Source organism: Opisthorchis viverrini, assembly GCF_000715545.1.
Source record: "Opisthorchis viverrini unplaced genomic scaffold opera_v5_9, whole genome shotgun sequence".
NCBI lineage: Eukaryota > Metazoa > Platyhelminthes > Trematoda > Opisthorchiida > Opisthorchiidae > Opisthorchis > Opisthorchis viverrini.
In genome coordinates, this window is record NW_008751665.1 from 351,272 (window position 1) to 375,660 (window position 24,389).

General features: G+C 42.0%; 2 protein-coding genes across 2 annotated transcripts; one reads left to right on the top strand and one right to left on the bottom strand.

The window, feature by feature from the left end:
- Window positions 1-19,753: 19,753 nt before the first annotated feature.
- On the bottom strand, window positions 19,754-24,133 carry T265_00850 (hypothetical protein; the record flags this gene model as incomplete). The annotated part of the gene is made up of 2 exons (XM_009164745.1): window positions 19,754-19,985; window positions 24,063-24,133. The coding sequence occupies 2 exons, from the start codon at window positions 24,131-24,133 to the stop codon at window positions 19,754-19,756; spliced, it is 303 nt and encodes a 100-aa protein (XP_009163009.1).
- T265_00851 (hypothetical protein) lies at window positions 19,770-24,185 on the top strand (the record flags this gene model as incomplete). Its single annotated transcript, XM_009164746.1, has 3 exons — window positions 19,770-19,967; window positions 23,895-23,948; window positions 24,024-24,185. 3 exons carry the CDS (start codon window positions 19,770-19,772, stop codon window positions 24,183-24,185), a joined length of 414 nt encoding a protein of 137 aa, XP_009163010.1.
- Between the last annotated feature and the right edge of the window lie 204 nt (window positions 24,186-24,389).

The window sequence follows — 24,389 nt, forward strand, 5'->3', positions numbered from 1 at the left end:
AAATCTTGTCTACTGGACGAATAATGGTCATTATGGGTTTAGTATGACAACCAAAAAAAACTGTTATCGTTTTTCCGAGGCAGAAATGTTTGGAAAGTTCAACCATTACCTGCAGGGGGTGGTTGAAGAAGTAACCCTGCAGTTCCACTGTAATCCCAAATCACTGATCAGTAAGCCTCAAATGAAATACTTTCTCCAGTTTGAGATGAGGCAGGTGGAAAGCATTTGTCCAAAATCCGAGGTCGTCACTATGTCATTGTGCAACATATGGGAGATTCTTCCACGTGTGAAGATTAGCCCACAGGATCGATGAAACCACATGATCCATTGGTGTATCGACAACTCACAGTTTCAGGACACAGGCTATTTCAGGAGATTAGAGGAGAGTTTGATTGTCAACACTACCTTCTTGTCACACCCATGATCAACCGATTAGCCACTGGTATGGTGGTGGACATTCTGCTTGAAGCACACGTCAGCTTTTTATTAGTTTTCTAGTTATCTAGAAGCCGGTAAGATGTAGAAATCCCATTGTGACCTCAATTAGATATAGTCTTGCATGATATTTTTTTCTAGAAACGGCTGTATGCAGTGCGTCCTTAAAAAGAACTTTAAAAGATCCATTAGCTCTATACATGTAAGACACGCCGAGTAAGCTCTGATTAAGTCAACGGATTCTGCATAGTCAAAAAAACTGCTTTGAGTTTTGACTGTCTGATTATCATCTGCTATTTTCAAAGATTGATGGCGATATGACCATGCACCCGTGCTCAGCCGAACAACTGATCACTGCTCAAGCATGGTAACAGGTCGATTTGCCCCGAGGTCAGTAGTCTGTGAATGTTATCGGGCCGGTCAAGTGACTTATCCCATATGTAAGCCTCGATTGACGTTTCAATTCCAACCGCATCCTTTGCGAGATATGTTTTTGTCACTTTTGGTATGTTGTTTAAGGTTATGAATATTTTCTTTATCCAACTACTCAAGACCGCATGGTCTGCTCGTTAGACAGGACCCGGTTCAGAAAGTTTATGCCCTCCAGGCGTGCTTTCTTTCGATAAACACAAGTTCATAATCCCCGAAGAAGTCATATGATTGGTCTACGTTGAAGTGGAACGCCATTATGGATTCACCAAGCGTAGTTATTTTCCTTTGGAGATTCAATCTCCAGCGGGCATACAATCGAATCTTTATCAAAGTACTTCTTCAAGACAAACCACAGACAGAAGAAGATACCTTCCCTGTATGACCACTCACTAGGTAACGACTGACAGAAAGGCTCGTAGACACTCTTTTTAAGGGGGAACTGCTCAGAGAAACATTCTCCCTGGTTTATGAAATGACTAGTTTGGATTGGCGACGTCTACCTACTCGGTCCGTAAAAGGTGAGGAGTTGAAGCTGTTTGGTGCTACAGCCGATACTAACAAATACGTAAGTAAACAAGCTACAAAGATGCAAAATGGTTGATGAGACTTATGCACCAACGCTCGTCGACTTCCTGTATGAGATTGCATGACATGTCCGTTGATAGCAGCGCATCAATTTGTCTAATCGATCAATCACATCCCCAGAACCCTGAAGAAAAAACCTCTTCGCCTTCATCACTGAACCAGATTGTTCGAAGGATGATGTCACGAGTACAAATGATGGTATTCCGCGATAAGACGATTTCTAGGCTTGATAGGGGTGTAAACTTGATGAGTGCACGATAGACACTCGTGCGGAATTTTCATACACTCAGGTTTCGAGGCCCGAATAAAGATGCGATTTTCACGATAAAACAAGGTACTTCAACGTGACGTCCATAAGGTTTCTAACAAGCGTAGGACCTCTGGAAAACCTTGGTCACACACCGCTTTCCTCGTGGCACTTTCACTTGAGTTCTCTTGCGGAACAAAGTATGTCCATCTGGAACACATGGCAGAAGAAATAAGGACCGAGATGTATTATATGGAAAGCAGCGTTTCTCAGCTTTATTTTGAAAAAGGAGCCACCAGACTTGAAACAGTATGTTTACATCCCAGAGAGCCCGGAATTACTTTCACTACATACCAGGGTAACGGTGGATACTACTGGTAAGTCATGCGAGTAGTGTTTCCTCGTAAATCCGCTTCGCCTCTCTTGAAAAGCGAGATCTATTACGGCTTTTGTGAAGTCGCTTTGTAGTAATTGCGTGGACTTGAGCAACACTCAGTGAATATTCAAGAAAGTTCAGGAAGGCGCGTTCAAGAAGATGAATATTCAATTTTGTAACCAAGATGCATATGAGAGTTTTGCTCCCCTATCCAATAGTCTGTAACTGTTCAGTTGGTGTTTCCCCAATAGACAATTCCGCAGCGAAAGCCTTCTTCCTTTCTCCAGTAACTTTAACTGACAGTACAAGATAGACTCTAATCGTGCAACCTGTTGATAAATCCCCTCTGCATCGCGAGATATCCGCTTGAGTCATGGAAACCGCTTCTAGCCGAGCTTATCTGGTGGATATGCTCTAAAACAAACGGAAAGAAGTTTCACTCCAGCACAACGATTGCAGGAGGCACAATTGGATTCAAGTTTGGACAGAAAGTCATGTATCGTTTCGAAAAAATTACATGAGCATACAGGTTGTCCGCCGGATTCGCTATTCCATTCTGAAATGGATGAACTAAGCGATTTGAACAGCAAACAAAATTTTGCATACGTGAGGTGATGTGCAGCCTATAAACGCCAGTGTATATCACCGCCTATCCTGTGCATAGTCAATGTCTTCTTACGATCTCTATATTGTATTGTGTAATGACATGTAATGCTCAATAGTTTTTGTTCAACAATCCGAACTGTGAGCGCAGAGGCCATCTGGTGCGACTATGAGACTTACTCAGTCCGAAAAGGATCCCGGCGATAGGTTAGTTCGAAATAATTCGGACGGAGCAGTCTTGCCATTGTTTTCTCAAGGCCAGTGTAGTAGGCTAAAGTAGTCGATAGTGTGCATGTTCCACATGAAGCTTAGTTCTTGTCATACATGTGACATCAAGTCAGTAATTACAGAACCCGTCCGGTAGTGGTATGCGACAGGACACGTGAATTCCAAGTTTGTTTTGGTACACGCGATCAGCATGGGTGATCACGTGAAGCGAATTTTAAGCACGGTGCACTACACTCGATAAACTTCGGTACTTTACTGATTGCACATGATCATAAGCACTAAACTGCAGAATAGTAGTTTGTTCTGCTTCCTATTACAGTCTAAAAGGATCGTCATTAGGAATGGCAGTTATCAAGTTGAATGCTTCTGCTTTGGTCCACGAATCAACTTATAGTGTTCACTCCACCGGAACTACATCACTTGACAGGAGAGAGCAGTTTGTTTGGCCTCTTCAGAAGAAAGAAAATACATCTGCCCGGGGGCTTTCTACATTCAGACATATGCGAACGTGCTTCGTTGACTTAACATTTTAGTAAGGTTTTTACTCAGTTGAAGGTTCGCTTGTTTTTGCCCAATTAGGCGACTTAACTCCGAGTGACTGTACTCAGTCGTACATGGCAGAGGTGTCGTCCTTGTGCGATGCTCTGAGCTCAGGAAGGCGTTGGCCATGTACGTCTTGATACCAATATATATGTGGACGACTGCTGAGTGTGTAGAAGACTTGGAAAAAGAACTTCGTTTGAGTCTCCGAGCCAGGCAATGATACAAAATGGATCCGTCCGGCACAACACAAATCGAATGATGAGTGAAACGTCCACAAACAAGCAACATTTGTAGAGCTTTCTGCCTTCAAAAGATGCACCTAGGAACAACAAGAAAGCCTGAACAAGTTCCAAGTCCGGCTGACTTTATTTTTTCTATCCGATTCCCCCAAAACCGCCATATTCATTTCCATGAAACCAGCTCACCATGTTATAAAAGTTATCTAACGGCTTAGATAAGTTAACCAGAGGAAATTAAGGACGATGGTGAGGCAACAAAACATCAGCTGATAGGCAGGGATCTTAAGAATAAAAAACCCACTGATGAATTTCTAGGACAAACTCTTAAAAAGTTCTACTTAAAGATTGTGGAGATTTTCTGGCTGTCAAGTTCATTCACTAAAATATGTCCAAATTCCGTTTCTACTCTCAAGAATTTAAGCATACTGGACTGAAATCTCCCACCTTTCAGGTACCTATGGTAGTTTAAAGCCTGACAAAAAGTTCAGCTTATGTTTAGCCTGATTGGTTTTGATGGGTAGGGGCGTGCATCAGTTTTTGCACAGAGCTGGTGCATCGGTAACAAACGCAAGTGAACAACGCTCCGGTCGTTATGCAAATGGTATGAAAAGTTTTCTTTCATAAAACAGAAGCTTGTTTGGCTGGGAAACCGGTCTTTACAACTTCTTTGTTTATCGGAAACTTCTTCACTCTTGGTCTCCCTTGTATCGTCTTGAATTCTTCTCATCAAATCTTGCGGTTATTATTCTGATGACCCCGGGCCGAGGCCGCAATTTACCGGGTTTTTAAGTTTCACCGCGAGTAGAGATCATCAGGTACCGGAAGGCAACTAGTTCACTACGACTTGACAAATTACAAAACAATGGTTATCCGAAAATTTCATTCATGATCAAAATATTAGCTGAAACTTTATTTGGAAAGTAACGATCAAGCAGGTGTGTTGCCATGGTGATCAGGCAAGAGTTGTTGAATCAGATGATATTGTTTCCGCAAGGTAATACGATTTTGAGTCCTGGCGTCTTCAATTACCATTTGTTTTGGTTTGGATTACAGTTGCACATGTTCATCGCGGATTTGTCAGTAGTTCAAATTAAGTCCCAGGTTGGTGACCTCACCAGCCTGTCCCGTGAAAACCTAGCTTGACCGCTAGGCAGCTCAGTACCACCAACATGGTTAGGGAAAGAATGCTGCGAAATTGGCCTTTAAAGACTGAACAGAAGTCAACAGCGTCGAATGACTTGGATTTATCGGATGAATCACCCAGTGTTATTCAGTGAGTTAACCTTTGAATCGACCCACAACTGCTTACTGTTGATTAAAGAATTGGCAAGGGATGAGACTCGTGAAAAGACCCGTGGTTGACCAAGTTAACCAGTGTAACTCAGATTGCTTTGTTATGATTGGTTAACATCCACCGCAGAAACCGTGTAACTTCCAAACTGTCAAAAAATTTTCCGCGAGGTTCTTGCCAGTTCCCAGAAACATAGGCGTAAACGATCATTAGTCGTTTGACATTTGAGGATCGTTGTTTGGGAGTAAAATGGAGTGTTTATTTACCTCGAAATATCAACAAAAACCTCCGGTTATCTCCGAATATTTGTTGTATCAAGAAGCGGTTGTACTTACAGTCGCCAGGTGCATCGTACTATTCAGCCACACATGTTAACACTCCGATAAACAGAGGGCAACCAAAAGGTCGAACAAACGAACACATTACGAACACATATGACCATCTGTTGGGGTTCACCGTGTGTGATTTTGGTGGTTGACTCCGATATCTCACCCACAACTTATTTGCTGAAAGCATCTTCATATGGTATAACTCTCCGTGCATTATGTCGAAAGTCGGACCCTGAGGGTAGGACGACCTGAGAGAGGGGTGTTCATTCATACATGTAGTGGACATTTTGCAAATAATTACTGGTCAGACTGAAAGAAGGATCAAACACAGAATGAGAAATGAGTTAGTTGAATAAATGTATTTATTCGTCAGACCAGTCAAATGTCCGGAATCGGTTCATCGACCTTCAATTCATCAGCTCATCCAGTCGTTAAATCTAAGGTTACTGAGTCACAATGCCACTAACTCGACGTCTTTGAGGTTTCCGTGTACAAATTTTTTTGACAAACTCAACTATTAGGCTGTCTGCATACAAGTGACCCTCTTCTACCAGTGTCCTTTTTATACTTCTCATTGACCGGGGTGGTCAAACAACTTGAACTTTGTATGTATCATACTGGCTAATTTGGAAATAACGCGACGTTTTTCAGTGGTGTCTTACTGTTCAGCGTATCATCCCCGAAGGTCACCCTTCATTAGCACCACGGTGCTCGAAGCTGCATGGAAAAGAATACACGTGACAACTGGTGCCAGTGCCAACATTAAAACGACCTACATGATTTTCCAGTTAACTTCAAAATTTATCACAACACTCAAATTGATAATGTGCCGCACCAGACTTTCGCGGCAGTTTATGTGTATGCACAATTTTCGACCGGAAAACAATGGTAATTTGACGACGCCTTATGTTTTTAAGTTGCTCATTACGAAAATCTACAACTTTCATATGTGTTAGCCCACGCACACGGCTAACATCCTGTGCCCTACAGTAGTTAATCAATATCGTAGATATCTTGCAATGACGCCCTCGCAAGCTTCGGTCAACAATCACGAGTTCCAACCTTTTCAGGTTGTCCCCCCGTTAAAACCCTCTACTTCATATCACACGGTGGTGCATTTATGTCAATTCTTTTCTACTCAGGACTTATTGAACCCCAATTACGTCTAGTTGGAGATACAGCACTATCCGCGATAGTCGACAGAAAGAGCTTCCAGCAGTTTTCCGCAGTTTGTTGGAAAACGGCCTTCTAATAGTCATAAAAATTGGGCTTGAAGAAGAGTCGAACACCACTGTGAAGTTGATGAGTTCGACTCGTGAAATGTAGGCAGCTAACCAGCTCCTTTTTTCACAGGACAATAACTGAAGCAACCAAGGGTGTTCTCTTGTACAACAGTTGGCCTTCTGGCAAGGTACAAGTCTCAAACATCCAGCAATGTATCCTGGGCTCTTCACTCTCTTATCCAATTTATTCGGTACCATATGAAACTGACCTGCTATGTAAAATACAACTAAGTTCACAACTTTATCCGGAATCGATAGGATTTGCTGGTATTGTCATGTAATCCTTGTCTTTACAGGCAAAATCGTTGTTAGACTTTTCTGTTTTCTCTAGGCATGTCGCACAAAATAGGTCCAAATGGACACTAAATCCGAAGACATCTAACTATGAGAAGCTTAAATATTATGCAGTATAAGTCAGGCTAGTGAGGCAGCCTGTGCCGGTATAAAGCTGCATTTGTTTTGTTCTTGAAAATTCAGTTTGAATGACTTGGTTGACATAATTTCGCCGGATCATGGAATGTGAGCATCAACAGAACGGAGACTACTATCAACAAAGCAACTCGCTGCTTACTGGGGCAGGGTTGGTGCAACTAAACAAGACCAGATTAGATAGTAGATCCAGGCTAATTTGCTGATGAGTGCAGTTCATAAATTACGTAAGACCACAAGTTGACGGAAACTCAGAAACTGCGCCCACTTGATGGATCAGAAGAAGAGCAAAACTCGTCGTCAGCGATCGAAGTGTTTTCATAAAAATTATGTTTCGTTAGGATAGAGACTGGGTTCTGGTATCGTGCCGGTCTGCCAGCAGCCCTGGGTTCCTCATGATTCAACAACCAGTTAAACAGTCTGGTCGTTACAGTGTTCCCTGTTCCTACTGCTTATCGCCGAATCATTCGAGTGGGAAAAACAAACTAGATGTATTCGTTGAATTTCCACCCTCATAAGGTGTTCCTTTTTAAATTGGAATACATTTCAAGATCTCTCTCCTGCTTGAGTAGTTGTTGCAGAAATGAAGTAATTGAACCTTGGAATATCCGTTCTACGTCAGTAAGGACGACAATCTCGGTCCTATCTTTGATGATTTGGAAATTCGTGGAAGGCGGACAACTTTCGTGCAAACTGATATCATTTCAGTTGGCTCACAAAGCTGGGTAAATCCAATTCATTGGCAAGGCTTATCCGGAAATTGATGGAACTGAAGAATAACTGCTCTATACTGTGGGCTAATATGTAGCAGCACCCTCAGCACTCCACTGAAAACGCATCATTCTGATGTGTACTGTGGGAGCAGATACTGCACCGAAACAGTTGCGTTAAAGCAAACGCATTAAAAACGAACTGAATCCACTGTTCTCCAATATCAGTATTATTATCTGTGGGTGACATGTTAGTAATATTGTCAAAATCATCCAGAACGAGGTTTTCTTTCGATTCTCATGGTAAAATTCTCTCCAGTAAGAGTTTTTTTTCGAATAGCATGACTTCCTGTTTTGTTTTCAACCAAACTAGCTATTCGTGCTGGTTGTTTGTGGTTGACAATGTGAAATGGAATGGCAAGTAACCTCAAAGTGACCTGAACAATCTCAGGCCATACACATTGTTTTACCATACATTCTTCAATGTCGAATACGATAACGCACGCTATGGTCCGCGCGCGTTTAGCTAGCTGATCGATCTTACAGGCCCCACGTGACAAGTCTAACAAAGTTGGCATTGAGATGATTGTGTGCGTTTTTAGACTTGGTTCATTTTTCAGTATCGATAGGTACTTTAAAGTCAAGCTGATATGTTATGGTAAGCTTGCGGCTATTTATGCCACACGTCGCTTCATCATTCAAATACATTTGTTCGGTGAACCACGCTGAACCACGAGGGGAACAATGAACGGAACAATATCAAGAAGTTCGTATGTGTTGCATGAAAATTCCACGCTGATTAGGAGTTTTATTACACAGACTTTCGGACATTCTAGTTGGTATGCATTGCCCTCAACTTTTTATTTCTGGGCCCCTCTTTTGGGAACACATCACTGACAATCTTTTTCGTTTTAGGACATAATCGCAACACGTCTCCAAGCCAACCCTACACAGACTAAATATGAATCTTGAAGTGGTACAAACCTGGCCCATGTGCAATGCGATGTGCGGATTTGATGACGATGATGTGTCAAGCAGCAGATTTTGACATCTCGTTGGGACGACTTGGTTCTACATCTGCCGTCTCCCTTTTAGACCATGACGTCGAGATGTCCTCATCTTTGAAATTTTATCCAAGCATTTTATGTCCGTACATGAAAAGGCCTGAAAAAGGTCATTCAACTTGTGTTATTCTGATCGGCACACCAGACTTGCGCTCCCAACAGGTAATGAATTTTAAGAGAGAAATTGAAGAGATCAGAAATTGTAGATTGTGTATGAAACTGTGTCTGGCGTGCTCAACTAATCTATCCAGTAGCAAGGAGTACCATATGGTGGGTCACCATCAGTGAAAGTATGAAGAAAGTTCGATATCGTCCCAACCATAAAATGAACATCCCAGATGGAAATTCAGCTCCGGACTACCATTTTAATAAATCTACGTGGTTCTGGTGGAAAACGGAAACATCTCTACTACAGTGTTTTGCAGTGACCACCCCCACAAAGTAGCTGATCTTGGAACCCGTTATCCTCTTCATTGTCCCTTCTTCAAATGTGGACAAGTTGCGCTCACGAAGTGGCCCAGCCTAGTATGAAATATTTGCCCTCAGTCTGCCTAGCACAGGACCAACTGACAAAACGAATCCTTCAAGGAAAGTCAGTAAACCGGTAGTCATGGGGTATATGGATTCAGGTCCATTACAAAAAGTTTATTCCCAGTAAACCGGTAGTCATGGGGTATATGGAATCAGGTCCATCAGCCATTACATGTCTCAGTTGATTCCAGTGTGATCTGTAGTTCCACAGTTTTTTGACGTTTGTGCGGTAGTATTCCATGCTACACGTTCCGTAGATGCAATGGGTAGATATCAGTCAGACTCAAATATTGAACGATTTTACGGGTAAGCATTAGAATCCGCTGACAACTTGCTTTATTATTAACCGCTAGAAATTTCACAACCCGGTCAACTATTTGTGGTTGTTTTTGCCAATGTCTTATGTTTTTGGTGAGGATATATGCGTTAGTTAAAGACCTTTGTTGTCTTTCTCTCTGGGTTTGGGCTTTTAGGTCTAATCCTAACCTCCCTCCGTAAATTCGCTATCTTACAGTGCTCTCCAAATTTGTTTGGCAATTGTTTTCTTTCACACACATCAGATGCGTGTCGTTCTCTCGTCTGACCTGAAGATGTTTTCCGATGGGTCAAATCTGGTTACAAAATTCTTTGCTTGCCGAATAAATAAACCTCCCTATTGCTGGTGTACACGACGTGGTCGGTGTCACAGCGTAGATCCGTATAAAGGCTCTTATTTTCATCTAATGAATTAATCGGAGCTAAACCATTCTACCCATGATTTGCAGATCTTGGTCGGCTTTATAACAAAAGGTGCCGTGCGACTTAGTGGCAGCGGTTATAGGCTCTTGGCCAAACTGCCACTGTAATCCCCTTCTATCAGCTATTTCTTCTTATAAGTGCTTTTGACTCGAAGGTCTTTTATCGGGCATAAAATACGGTGGGCACCCCCTTCACTTTTGTCCATCTACCCAGTTAGATTTCCATGGTTCTAGTAAAGACATTGCATGTCTGTTCGTTTCATGCGAACAAAAACCTGTACCTAATCTGTGGAATTTTGTTCACAAATTCATAAACATCTTAAACTTTCATTTAGATGCTTCGGTCTTCATAAAATGCATCGTTTCCAGACCAACACTACTATACTTTTGTCACTAAACTATGTCGTATTCTGGTTGTTAAAGCAATTAACCTCAATTACCTATCCATAATCTGGTTCATATGTCACCCAGGAAAGGAATATTTTTCTGTCTTAAATCTGCCTGACCTCTTAATTTATATCAGTTCAAGCTCTGTGTATCAGTTGCTTTCTCCGTAAATCGCACCCTTTCACTCCAGAAGAAAAAAAACAAGGGTCTATGGATTCAGGAACCAAACGAACTACGTCATAGTCGAATAAGCTTGTGTAAGCTGGTTGTAGGCCAGCTCGGATTCAAAAGCCGCACATGTTTCTTTTGAGCACAAAGTTTCGCGCAACGTAGTTGAATTCGGGTGGCCCTGCAGTCGGGAATATCCCAGATTGTACAGGTCTTGACTGGTTCAGAGTTTTTCGGCAAGTGGTTTGCAAGAGGTGCTCAGTTTTAGCCAGACGTCACACTGTACCATGAATTATTTAAGACCCACATTCGACGTTACGCACAGCATTATGAGTGAGTACATACAGAAGCTAGTGGGAAACTTTGACAGTTTGTCTTTTAACTGGAACCTGATAGTGAAAAAGGGGACTGGGAATCGATCACAGATCAAAGGCTGTATACGTCATACCCATTGAGTGTCACAGACCACCGGCAAGTTAGTGTAAAAATCGACTGTTGTTGTACGCAGGTTCGCAAACTGCACTGTTTTTTAGCATGAGTCTTCCTCGTTATGCTGTCGGCGTAACTACTCGTTTCAAACATCTTTGTTCCTGTTGTAGGCAGTCACGAGAACATATATTTATTGCCGTCTCAAACGTCTAATTAACTTCCGCCTAGTCCAAAAGCAACAAAGCTATTAGCTTGAACAAACCGGCCCACCAAATTTTGTTTTCTGCACGCTTTGTGCGGTACAGAGTCACCGGTCCTCTTAAGGATGTCGATAATCAGAAAATTTAGAAGTCTGTAACATTTGAGTTCAAAATTACAGTTGATATTATTGTGAACTGAATCCTAACCAGGTGATGCATCAGAAAGGTTGACATCAGCAATGCTAATTACCAGTTAAAGGAAGAAGGTATCTGCTGCGTAGTTGTTTATCAGGAAATACCAACAGGGGAGCAAAACTCTTATATGCATCTTGTTTACAAAATTGAATATCCATCTTCTCGTTGAACGCGCCTTCCTGAACTTTCCTGAATATTCATTGACTGTTACCCAAGTGCAAGCAAATGCTACAAAGCGTAATAGATCCCACTTTCCTAGAGACGAAAAGCGGATTTACGAGGCAACGTACTACTCGCATGCCCTCCCACTGTCATACCAGTATATCGTCTACTTAAAAGGATTTAATGGCTGCCGAGCTTTGCTCATGAAGAGATCTGTTATCAGTGGACTTAATGGAGGTTCCGTTGCAAATTCATCTTTTCGCTGAATGGGTGTTATCACGGAAGTATAACAAAACACTGCAGGTGGTATATAAATAAAAAAGTCAACAGTGAACCTGTGGTCTTTGTAGATTCTTAGATCCTACGGTCGGTCAACGTGGCTTCTTGATGTGAGCTGACACTCACATTCTAACTAGTCTTTGCAGACTATTCAGTGACTGGGCTGATGCACGACGGGAGAACTGAATATGTCTAGGTTTGGCCTGAGAGGTAGATTAGGGTGCTTATCCACTGACAGCACCAAGGAGGATTTGCTCTCGAGGGTGGTGCAGTTCTGCATGCATTTCCGTTACGTCAGGTGCCTGAACAGCGCCATGTATACGGCCGACCGACAATCGCGTTTGCCCTTGACTGGACAGCCCCTCCCCGGGACCCTGTTTGTGGTATTGTACAGGCGAATGCCTCTGAATTTTGTAGAAATTTTCCGTGTCCTTTACTTTTATACCTCCGACCGAGCAGTGATGTACATGTTTACAAGCACCCTCGCAACTAGTGGAATTCGTAAGGTTCGGCAACTTTCTCGTTTTTTGGCCCAATCCAAAGGGTCATGTATCCTGGCATCGAAATTACGTCTGGAACGAAAACAATGGATTTGCGGACGAGATCCTTTCATTGTTTGATGTTCATTTGTCCATTCAAATACTTTGACCCGTATATCATGATCACGCTTATAGATGATTGGAGACTCTGAATGACAAGGCATGTAACCGATCTCAGTTTAGGCCATGTCTTCATTTCCGAGCCAGATTACCTTGCTAGGGTGACAAGGCATGTAACCGATCTCAGTTTAGGGGATGTCTTACCTCTTGTCTTCGGTGGGTTGATGTCTTGTGGGTTTCGCAGAGGATGCTCGGTCCGTTTGGTTGATACCGTCTTATGTCGAGAGGATTATAGGACGTATTTATTTCAATTCTGTTCAATGCTGAGTCAGCTTATTCTTCGTAGTTCATCTCAGGGGCATGGGACTTCTTTGTACTTTTCCTCTTGGTTTTATAACAATTGCATGCCTGTACGTAATACGAGTGTATTGCTGTCATTGCCGGTGTCAGTCACGGAGAAAAATGTCAACTGAGGTTGGTGTTTAGACGGATTCATGCTTTTTTACGCGTTATACAAGAACTATGACTCTAAGCGCTTCTAAATGACACTACATAATCTGTATATCAGATCATTCCTTTGCACACACCTGCAGTACAGCCCATACTGAAGTCAAGATTGTGATATGAAGAAGCGTCGGTTTGTTGATTCACTAATAGAAGAAATTTGAGACATTAGATTAACTCGAGAACACTCCAAAATTCAGGTTTAGGTATCATCTAAGTGGCTCGGTTGTCATTCAGTTTTCCGACTAAACAAGGAATGTGGTCGGTCGTCCCAGGTAGGGAGTTTCACCCCAGATCAGACCTCTGTGATCGGATCACAAATGCAATCCCAGTTTGGGAGAAGTATAGTTCAGTGAAGCAAAATGTTTACTAATACGAAAATTACAGATGGATTAATGAGATAAAAAAATTATTTGTATACTTTTTCTTGCTTTGCATTTCATTGAACGGACGCGCACACAGCATATACGAGCTTGACTTTCAGTTTCAACCCTGTCCTCCGAAATCAATTGAAAGGAAAACTGTGAGAGTCAATCCACAGTTTTTATTTGTGCCCATTTGTATGCTTGCATGCAGCGTCGTACGTTGGCCCCCTGACAAAGATTCTGTCGGACAGAATGACTGAAAGCGATCCAGTCCAACATCTCAATCAATCCACCAATGTGTCTTCGCTTCTTCTTTTTCGCTTTTGTGCTCGTGAGTAAATCTAATCATGCGTATGATTTTCCGCTATTTCCTGGTAACTTTCGGCCATGTTGGAAATGAACAACAGTCGAGAAAAAAATACGCCTTGTTCGGTACTCTTTTGTTCTTCTTAGGACATCGAACGATTAAATGACAACACCAGCAACTAAAAATGATGGTTAGCGGACCACGTGCACTGCTCTTCAACCTATCAAAAACAATGAAAAATATCGTTTTGAAGTCTTCAAAAACTAATGTTGTTCACATAAATTCAGTTTTGTGCATCACACCACAAAATTCAAGTGTCCAATCAATTGAATCTCTTTCGAGGAGAACATTCTGCGCAAGAAAGCGATCTTAAATTGACTCATGGATTATTCACTGCACCCCAAATCTTGAAACAGGATCCAGTATGGTCTGATTTCACCAACCTAATCAGTGCTGTGGCATTACCTCACGGACCATGGCTTAGTTCCCTTGGCATAGATCACCGAGTGAGTAGCACAGCTGTAGCTAATTTGGTTCCTTCAAGTTGCTCCAAACTAGTCTCGATTTTGAGCTCCATTCGGAACTGAGCTACCTTGTCATAAACTAACTGGTCTAATATAGGCTAACAAAGTTGGTAGTATAATAGAATCCCCGTTGTTGGGCACTTAATTCTGTGTAGGAAACCCTCACCCCACACTCGTTTTGCTTCAGAGAGCCCTGCTTGATTAGACGAAAGGATGAACACCAATCAGCCAACATGTTGGGTTACTTATAGTGTTAAGCAGTCAGGGATATAAGTCTGCAGCAGAAAAATCGATGTCTCAGCTACGGGCTTCTCCGTGCTAGATTGTCGCTCTTATGTACGCATTCTTCAATTGAAAATCCTACACGTTAAAGACAGTAAAGACATCATTGAGCTGTGACATAGTTTGAGATACTGATTAGCAAGTATCCCTGTCATCGGAGGTAAGTCAGTACAGGTGCACCTGTTAGTTTGACACATAAGAGATGCGTAGTTGAAAAGAATGGAGTGCATAGATTGAGAGGGAAGAGTGAAATTTTTCAGCAACCATTGCTTGCAGTTGGCTCATATTCGCAACTCAGATCCATAAATGGAAAACGTCTGGGTAATTTTCCTGATCTGTTGACGAGGCGTTGCACCAAAGGGGCTACAAGATGATAAGGACGGCACAGAACTATCGGTCTCAAGGTGAATACCCGCAAAAGACAGTAATCTTTATGGATTCTTTGGGTTGGTCTTTGTTGAAAGGATACAGCATTCCAATTGGTATATAATTTGGAAGCTAACAAAAATGATAAAAACCGACCGGCCGGCTTTAGACAGTATGAAATGTCCTCGATTGATATTACACTGTGTGTGCAATTAATGTTCCACAGGGAGAGCGTGTAAACAACGCTGCACTTTGACCGACAATGTCTATTTTATTGAAAACCAGTGGCGCGAATACCCGTAGAATCTGTCCGATAGCGCTGCTACCGAAACCTATTTGGCACTATGTCATGTGAAGACCGGAGGTCCAGGATGAACCAGAACAAAGCAGTAGCGAGGTTCCACATTGCTGCAATGAAAATAGGCCTCAGATATAGACAGTATGGGTTGAAGGGTCTTCTGAGCCGATATAGCGATGACAATTCAAGCGCTCAATTATACCATCTCTCAGTGTTGTAACGTGCAGCGAACAAAGACAATACGGATGGGAAAACAATGATCAGATCTGAAGCGAGTATCTTAGGATAAGAAAACGCCAACCACTTGATCAAAGGATTAATGAAAACTTGGAAAGCAAAAAAAACACAAGAAGATAAACCTAATTAGTTCACGGATGTAGTCAATGAATGATATGAGGCGTGAAAGTTAACGGAAACTAGAGGACCGCGCCTACATCCGAAGAAGAGCAAAACTGATCCTGAGCTGTCGAAGAGTCTTCAGCAACCTTGTGGACAGTGTATCTTCTGATAAGCAATACTTTATGCGCACAAATGTACAGACCGATCCACCGAAAGTCTTTTAAACAGGATAATATCTTAACCATAGCGGACGAAAATTTTGGCTTGAAAATTTTGACGCACTGTCTTAATCAGTACACGAAAATAAGAAAAAGAATTACTGTGAGAGACAAACTAAGCATATCTCGAAGGTTTCCAGTTGTCACACATATCATGCTGTTTGAAGAGGTTTAAAGGAACCAGACCACTACAAGATTCAAAAGGACAGTGAACCACAATGATCCACGACAATCAGACAGCAGCCTGAGTTGAACAGTTGCCGTTGTCCTGAACAGTTTTACCTCCCAAATGGCTGCTCAGATTCACTAGAACTTAAATCAGATAGCGCCTAACGCTAACAACGAAACCTTTTATAATGGGCCCATGTTGCTTGTCCTCCATAGGGAAGGTATATATCAATATATAATGGCTCAATACTTCCTGCATCTGCATGACTCGGAGCTTGTGTCCTTTAAAGACGTTCCAAGACAAGACGCTTATAGATTCGGACCATTTTTTCCCATCCTGAGTTTCACTCAGTTCGGAGAAATTATCGTTACGACACTGCGACAATGAATGATATGAGGCGTGAAAGTTAACGGAAACTAGAGGACCGCGCCTACATCCGAAGAAGAGCAAAACTGATCCTGAGCTGTCGAAGAGTCTTCAGCAACCTTGTGGACAGTGTATCTTCTGATAAGCAATACTTTATGCGCACAAATGTACAGACCGATCCACCGAAAGTCTTTTAAACAGGATAATATCTTAACCATAGCGGACGAAAATTTTGGCTTGAAAATTTTGACGCACTGTCTTAATCAGTACACGAAAATAAGAAAAAGAATTACTGTGAGAGACAAACTAAGCATATCTCGAAGGTTTCCAGTTGTCACACATATCATGCTGTTTGAAGAGGTTTAAAGGAACCAGACCACTACAAGATTCAAAAGGACAGTGAACCGCAATGATCCACGACAATCAGACAGCAGCCTGAGTTGAACAGTTGCCGTTGTCCTGAACAGTTTTACCTCCCAAATGGCTGCTCAGATTCACTAGAACTTAAATCAGATAGCGCCTAACGCTAACAACGAAACCTTTTATAATGGGCCCATGTTGCTTGTCCTCCATAGGGAAGGTATATATCAATATATAATGGCTCAATACTTCCTGCATCTGCATGACTCGGAGCTTGTGTCCTTTAAAGACGTTCCAAGACAAGACGCTTATAGATTCGGACCATTTTTTCCCATCCTGAGTTTCACTCAGTTCGGAGAAATTATCGTTACGACACTGCGACAGAATGGTCTATCCCTGAATCTCAAGGGACGTGTGCATCAAGCTACAGTGCGGGCTGTTTTGTTGTATGGCTATGAGACTTGGCCTATTCCAGCAGTGAAACAGACGTCTTCAGGTGTTCAACAATCGTTGTCTCAGAATCATAGTCCGTGTGGGTTGGTATCAACGTATCCGTAAAAAAGGCAGTTAGAAAGCGAGTTTTTGGTTGTGCAACGGGTACTTCCATTGAAGAATCTGTCCAGCAACAGAAGCTGCGTTGGTTGGGACATGTGCTGCGTATGCCGAACCATCGTTTGCCAAAGAGAGTGCTGTTTTCCATGCCAAATTCAGAGTGGCGTAAATAGAGAGGTGGCTAACCCTCGACTTGGCAGAGGAGTATGAAGGAGATCACGAAACGCTTGGGTGCTGTTGGTGCTACTCGCCTTCCAGGATGGGGACCGCATGATCCTCACTGTGCCTGGCTGGAAACACTACGAGATACGGCTGCCAACCGATGTCAGTGGCGTTCTTGTTGTCAGTTTCTATCCAGATTGCCTGCGTGAATGTCTGGAGGTGTAGTCATCTCGGAATGATTGTGTTAAGCTGGCACTAAGTCCCTGCCCCGTCCACCTTTACTTTTTTCCTTACAATAAGGCTTTCAAATAAATCATGGTTGTACGGCAGTAAAGAACCGGTGTTGAGCACTGATGTCATCCTGTCGATGATGATGATGGTGAAGCAACAAACGGAATTAACCTATTCTGTCCTACAATTTTATATACCGACGCAGAATTATGTTACACAGCTGGACAAGCTATTCAAACGGTATGGTACCCTAATACGGATCCAGAGATTTAGCAACAAACGTCCACAATACTACCATCTTTATAATATTCAAACTTTTATTCGTTTCTGAAGGTGGTGTACTTTGTTAAAGCTTGACATTTCCAACGGTTCATATCCCAAGTGTATTGGTCCACGCCATACTGAGGCTTGTTTACAAAAACACTATCTGCATCGGTCCGACAGAAGTACAATTACCAGCACCTGGATATGGATGTGGCGAAACAGACAAGTAATCCATTATTTATTGGTAGCCTTTTAGATCTGTATGATGGTGTAACAAATGCTATTTGGACATTGAACACAGTGTTGGTTGTTTGTGGCTCAAATGACTGCGGAACCTTTGTTGTCCGCTGTCTAGCATAAACATATCCGAACGTTTTTAGTGTTTCTGATTTTGATTGTGTTGCTAAGGTGATATTTTCGTACGAATGGGCTAAATCTCACAAAGCTATTCTAGTTTCATTAAAAAAAATGAACCCTAAAGAGTGCTATATGTGGAAACTACAGGTCATTAGTCATTCTGGATTAGTACGCCATGCTTAGTTTCAGAGGAAAGCATGACCAACGAGGGAGCAAGAGGTGCGACTCAAAGTGTGGAAGAAATTGATACTCAACTTTGTTAGATAAAACAGCCAGACAAATAAATATTAAACTCAACCGATCGTAGGAAATAATGAATACTCACTGAAGATGTCACCTGTAATGATATCTTTGCTCAGTGATAACAGGGTCTGCTGTACAATACAGACTACAACATGTATCAACAGTAAAACTTGTGAGGAGTCATGTCATAAAAATAATAAACAAAAGTCGAGCTGTTCAAATCTGGTTCACTTGGGTGGTTGAAACGTTAGGACGAGGAAAAAATCCTATAGGGAAATGTTTTGTTCACAATAAATCGTCCATGTGGGTCACACACGAGACCTGAATTGATCAGTTTTCCGTATGTAGTAAACGTGTGCTGGTTATCTGTCACATTCCTGGCCCTAAAAAAGCTTAGTTGCGATACGACCAGTAGTTCAAACACTGCAGAGGAAGGAAACAGCCCGACCAAATACGGAAACTTTGCAGAAATCAAATGAAGAAAAACCGAATTATTTTGTCGTCTTTTCGCATGCTGAAAATAGAAGCAAAACTAATGAAAACGAAGAAAAGGTTTAACCTTCTACGAGAGGCACGCTCTGATCAGCTCTTCCTCTGTACATTCTAAGCCTCCATTTCTAAGGGGTTTTGTCCCAAAAAACCCACTATTTTACTTTTTGATGCCCTAACCTAAATCATGACAACCCTGCCAGGTTACCAATGCACCGGCGATACTACTGTGGGGGGCATGTGAGTAGTATGTTTTCTCGTAAATCCGCTGACTGAACAGTCAGATAACATATGTATTTCTTGTAGAAAAGTGGCGTTGGAGATGGCGCAGATCGATAGCGGATAAAGATTCCTATTCGCTTATGGATCGCACGACTCACTGTCCACAGTGTGTTATACCAGTGGAAAGTAATGCAACTGCGACTAGACGGGTCTTCATGGATGCGCGTATCAGATAAGCAGGGTACGATCATATCTAAAGGTGTGTAGAACATTGCTACTCTGCAATTTCTGGCACAAATTACCAGTGTTTCCTAATGAACGTTTGCCTTATGTAACCCGAAGCATTTCATCAAGTGAGTTTCCTAATGCTGTTACATATATTTGCAACTGAATGGCACCAATGGCACTGGAACCTGTTTATGAACTAACTGGGAATTCGAAGTGTTTCCCTTGCACTGATGATTGCCTATTGTGATAACCACATTCCGAACAGCCCGATCGCTAAGATTTCTGTTCTATTTGAAGCTCACATTACTAAACTAGAGCAATATTCCATTTGGCTAATATACTCTGCAATCAATGCAATCTCGCTCCAGTAACGAGTTAACTAGGCGGCCACGAACAGGTAATTATCAACTCCTTCATCAGGGTTAGTTAAAGTTTGAGGTAGATGACCAAAATAAGCGTGCCTAACGAAGTAGCACTAATAAATAATAATAATAATCGTTCGGTTGTAGCACCATTTCTCTGCCTAGCTGCCACGCCAACGATAGGAGGCATGACAGCTGGGACACTGCCAGGTTGCTCAAGCTTAGACAAAAGCAGTCGAGATGCAGCGGTCGGGTTCGAACCGCGGACCTTCCGGCCAGTAATTTCGCACTCTAACCTATGAAGTAACAGTGAGAACAGTAGACTGTTTTATGTTCATAATTTACATGAAGCATGGACGTGAATGTCCACTAATTCAAAGTTCACAACTCTTTCATATGATGGGCCGCTGCTACTTCTGCGAATCGGTTACTTCACGTCTTACATACCAACACATCTTTCTTTGGTGCGTTTTCTTGAAGTTCACCAATACTCGTGGTGTTTCTTTAGGTGGGACAGACACGAATACGAAGGTTTTCCGGTTGAACTGGGTTGTTTAGTTTGAACGCATTGTTCAGTAAAACCAATAGAGTAGTTTTTTCGACCTCCCTGGTTAGTTATCATTAGGCTTTTTCCTCCAGAAAACAACTTGATGCTAGAAAGCTAAGTGTCCCACATGTTTCGACACGTCCGGTCCATTAGTAGAGCAAAGTTCCAGCGCACCGTGTATTTCCAATCACTATTTACAGAAGCTTCCCTGCTTATTTGACGAATTCCAGTTTCCAGCTGAAAAACAATCCAAGTACGTCAAATTCGTTCTGGAATGCCCAGTCGTCCTGGGTACATATCCTGGTAGTTGACATTCACATGAAAATCACCAAATCAGAGACATTTCTCTGAAGGGATCGGTTTTATCAAAGCAGATTTTGGTTCCACTACCCCACCCCCACACGATGAACGAACGCTCTAAAACCATACTGACAAAACTTTTGATTCCTGGAACTGATGAATAAATTCAGAAATGGTACTGCGCAGTCTTCAACCTAGATATGTATATTGGTTTACCGGCTCATGTCAACCATTGATGTAATGATTAACGCTGCCTGATATGTCGTGACGCAATTAAGTCAGTCTACGTCCGATTTATCTTAAAGTTTGGACAACCCAGGCTAAGTACGACACACTCGAACAAACTGCAGGCGTGGTGCGAACTGAACGGACGGAGAACATCGATAGACTGATCTACTTGGCAAATGCATCACAAATCTACAGTAGTCGCCAGAAATCACGTGCAAAGAAAGAAGCATTCATGGGTATATGTGAACCAGAAGGAGGAGGTTGTACAACAACCAGCTCTTCACAAGGTCAAATCATCATCCTTACGTCAGGCGCCTCCGTTCAGGTTTATAAGCCTTTCGAGTTCCTTTTGAGTGCGCAGTCTCGGATCAAACAGAAAAAATTCTCTACAGTCGGTAGAGGTTTAAGTAGTATCTGTCTTGGTCGGTTAATGGGCAGTCGGTTCATTAATTGGAAGGCGCCCTTTTTGTCGATGACATTATCTGGTTAGACCAGATGCGAGGCAATTACGACTGACCTCGATTTCTCGCAATCTCCTTAAGGGACAGAGGACCTCTTTCGCTTAACCCGTTTGTCACGTCTCGTCCTGTGACGAGACAGTACACTCTCAGGCGCACACGATCGATATTTCTCTGATTGATGAAGAGATTTTGTCGGGATTTACCTGGAAGATAAATGTCCACCTGATCAACTACTGGTGAAAGGACCCTGGCTATAACTATCTCGACACTATTACTAACAAGACTTTAGAGTGCGTAGAGAATCAGTTGGATCTATTTGATGAGTCTAGGCATAATGTACTTGGAATTTTCGGTCTTTCTATCCTAAGTACATTGTACTTCAGACTTTAGGTACAGCATGATGTTACTCGTATAATAAAGGAAGAACTCTTCAGAAGTTAATATCGAAGAATCACGAAAGAAGAGTTATCGGTTGGAAATTATCTTCACACTTTGCAAAAGGAAATTGTCAGAAATCTAACTAATCTCCAGTCTCCAGAAAACAGTTTCACAGTGAGACTATATATTTGTCCAAACGGATGAATTATTAACAACGGCTTTTTTAACCGCGTCACGTCCATAGACTACTCCGAACCGCTGTATCGCACCTTTCGATCTAATCCAATTTTTGGACTGAGTCGGTGTGAGCAATTAATGCACACAATCGATATTCCACACAGGTATGCTGTTCACACTATAGATAGTCGATTCTGTTTCGGAAACTCATATGAAGCACGGCACATGTGCGCATGCAACTTCACTGGTTTCTAAGCCGCCTAATTCGCATATAACATGGTCTCCATCATCAAACGCAAGACTTGAAGTGAAGTGATTTGAAATTATAAAGGAAACTACTCACAAGGTTGCTGAAAACTATTCGGCAGCCCACCTTGTGAGTTCCCTTTATGAAAATGTACTGCGACATCTCGAATATCATGCCAAGTGAATAATAAGACGGCCTGTGTGCAGCCCATTCAGTTGTAGAATATCATAAACGAGAGATTCAGTTGAGTCTCTCGTGAAAACCAAATTGATTTGCAAATGAGTGTAATTCTTGATTTGAAATTACTTCGTTCTAGGACCGTTTCAGTCGTCAAGCGTCATAATTACTAACGCATACCTTTCACATACATTTTACTTGTTTCTTCCACTCCAAGAAGATACTGACGCGGACAATAATCGATCACAAGTGGTAGTAGAGAACAGACCAAGCTGACAGCGAAGCAAACCGGAAGCATATGGCAAAATGCAGCAAACTTCAAAGACAGTTGAGCATATTGCTACATAAAACAAAAACATTGCAAGTTAGAACATGTTTTCACTAAGAATCGGACCGATGGTAAATTTCATTGCTGAAAAATTTATAGGAACCGTAATTGGCATGTGAAGTTGATATCCAGCGGAGTTGTCGTTTGTGAGCGAAACACTGAGGACGAGAAATGTATCCGGCATACATAAATTAGTCCTCAGTATCGTGAGAAACATGCCGTTTATAGGCTCAACTTTAAACTGAAATTTAGCGGGCTAAGTTTTTTGATGAATTTACTTGCAATCTAGTTTAACCGAGAAATTTGATATCTCTGATGTTGTTCTTCCCGCAGAACTCCGAGATAGTCTATCTGGTATGCATTCTACTGACAGCAGCGGAAGAATTGATTCACCACAAATTGTGCTTTTTAAAGAATGAACTCGCTTTGTCGGCAATTGTGATTTGGCTAGCCACCTTATCCCACAACCACACAGTTACGGCTTTCTTTCTCAGTGAGCGCTAAATTCACGAACTCAATTAGATTCAGAGAGCAGAAGATACTGTGAGGTTTCTCGTATTCAGGACAGACTTGGAAACTCTCGTACCAATATTTGAACGGGAGTTTATTTTTGTCAGGATCCCACGCACTGTTGTCTGTCCCACGCCAAACAACGATCGCCTGCTGCTTAGGCCAATATCCCAAAAATGCTCATAAAGTTTGCAGGTGTCCGACTTGTTTCGCACACCTAAAAACCGGTGTGTGGAGGCAAAATCCTAGTGTGCTCGATCTAATCGTGCGCCAACCGAATCACTCATAAGATAATTAGCGTACTCCCAAAAGGGATCATCGGTGAGTGTACTTAGAATTTCATGGGTTCTTTCAAAATACGGCGCTGTTCAGAACATACCTTTAACGAGCCTAAAGGTCGTCGGGGCCAGAAAAGGTTGTAAGGTGTCAAAAGTATTTGTGCTAATACTTATTTTTCACGTTTTAAAGTGTGGTTAAAAAAACGCAGAAGCTGTAAAACTTAAGTTTCCGATATTCGTAATATTTATATATTCGTGGTTTAAATGAAGTATTCCATATAGATGTTCTGATGACTAGTTTACACTGACGAACTCTACAGGGAGTCCTTGAATTTCTCATTATATGCTGACGTAAATCAAAGGTGATGGTGAGGAATTGCGTTAAATTACATTGCAGGTACTATTTGCATCAACGGATACTTTTAAATCTTTTGGATACATGAGTGAGGATTTTGTGAGATTCTGCCAAACTGACTTTTGGTCTTGAGACTTGGGCATGTCAAGAAAATCGATTACCGAAAACTGTCATAAAAAATTTCGAAAGCGGTTTTGTAACTGGTAGTTTTCATAAAAGGAAACTCTTCGCGAAATACAATCACACTCGCAGATACTTTTTGAGGGGTGCCAGGTGAGTCTCAACTGAATCTCTTGTTTCCGATATTCTTCAGATGAATGTGATGTACGAAAAACTACATAAACGCAGCTTGGCACGGAGGAAGCACCTATTCAACTGCGCACTGACGATGTCTCCTTGACTGGGGACGAAACGTTTGCAAGCCAATTGCCAAGCTCGGCGAACGGATCAACTGCCATCCGATCAGCCACCAGTAAACACACCCGATCTACCTATATTTCGACACATTGACAGACCGCTTCGTGTTTTTTAAGTGGTACAATACTTTGTATATCGCGGTCTATGTAACAAACGTATGGGATTCACTTTAGCTTATGCACTAGTTTGTCGTGAATGAGTACGTTTCAACAACCAAAAGCTCGGGTTTGATAGTGAAGACATTTATTACTCAAGGATATCAGAATTCAGCTAATTGTGCCAAATCGATAAAGTAAG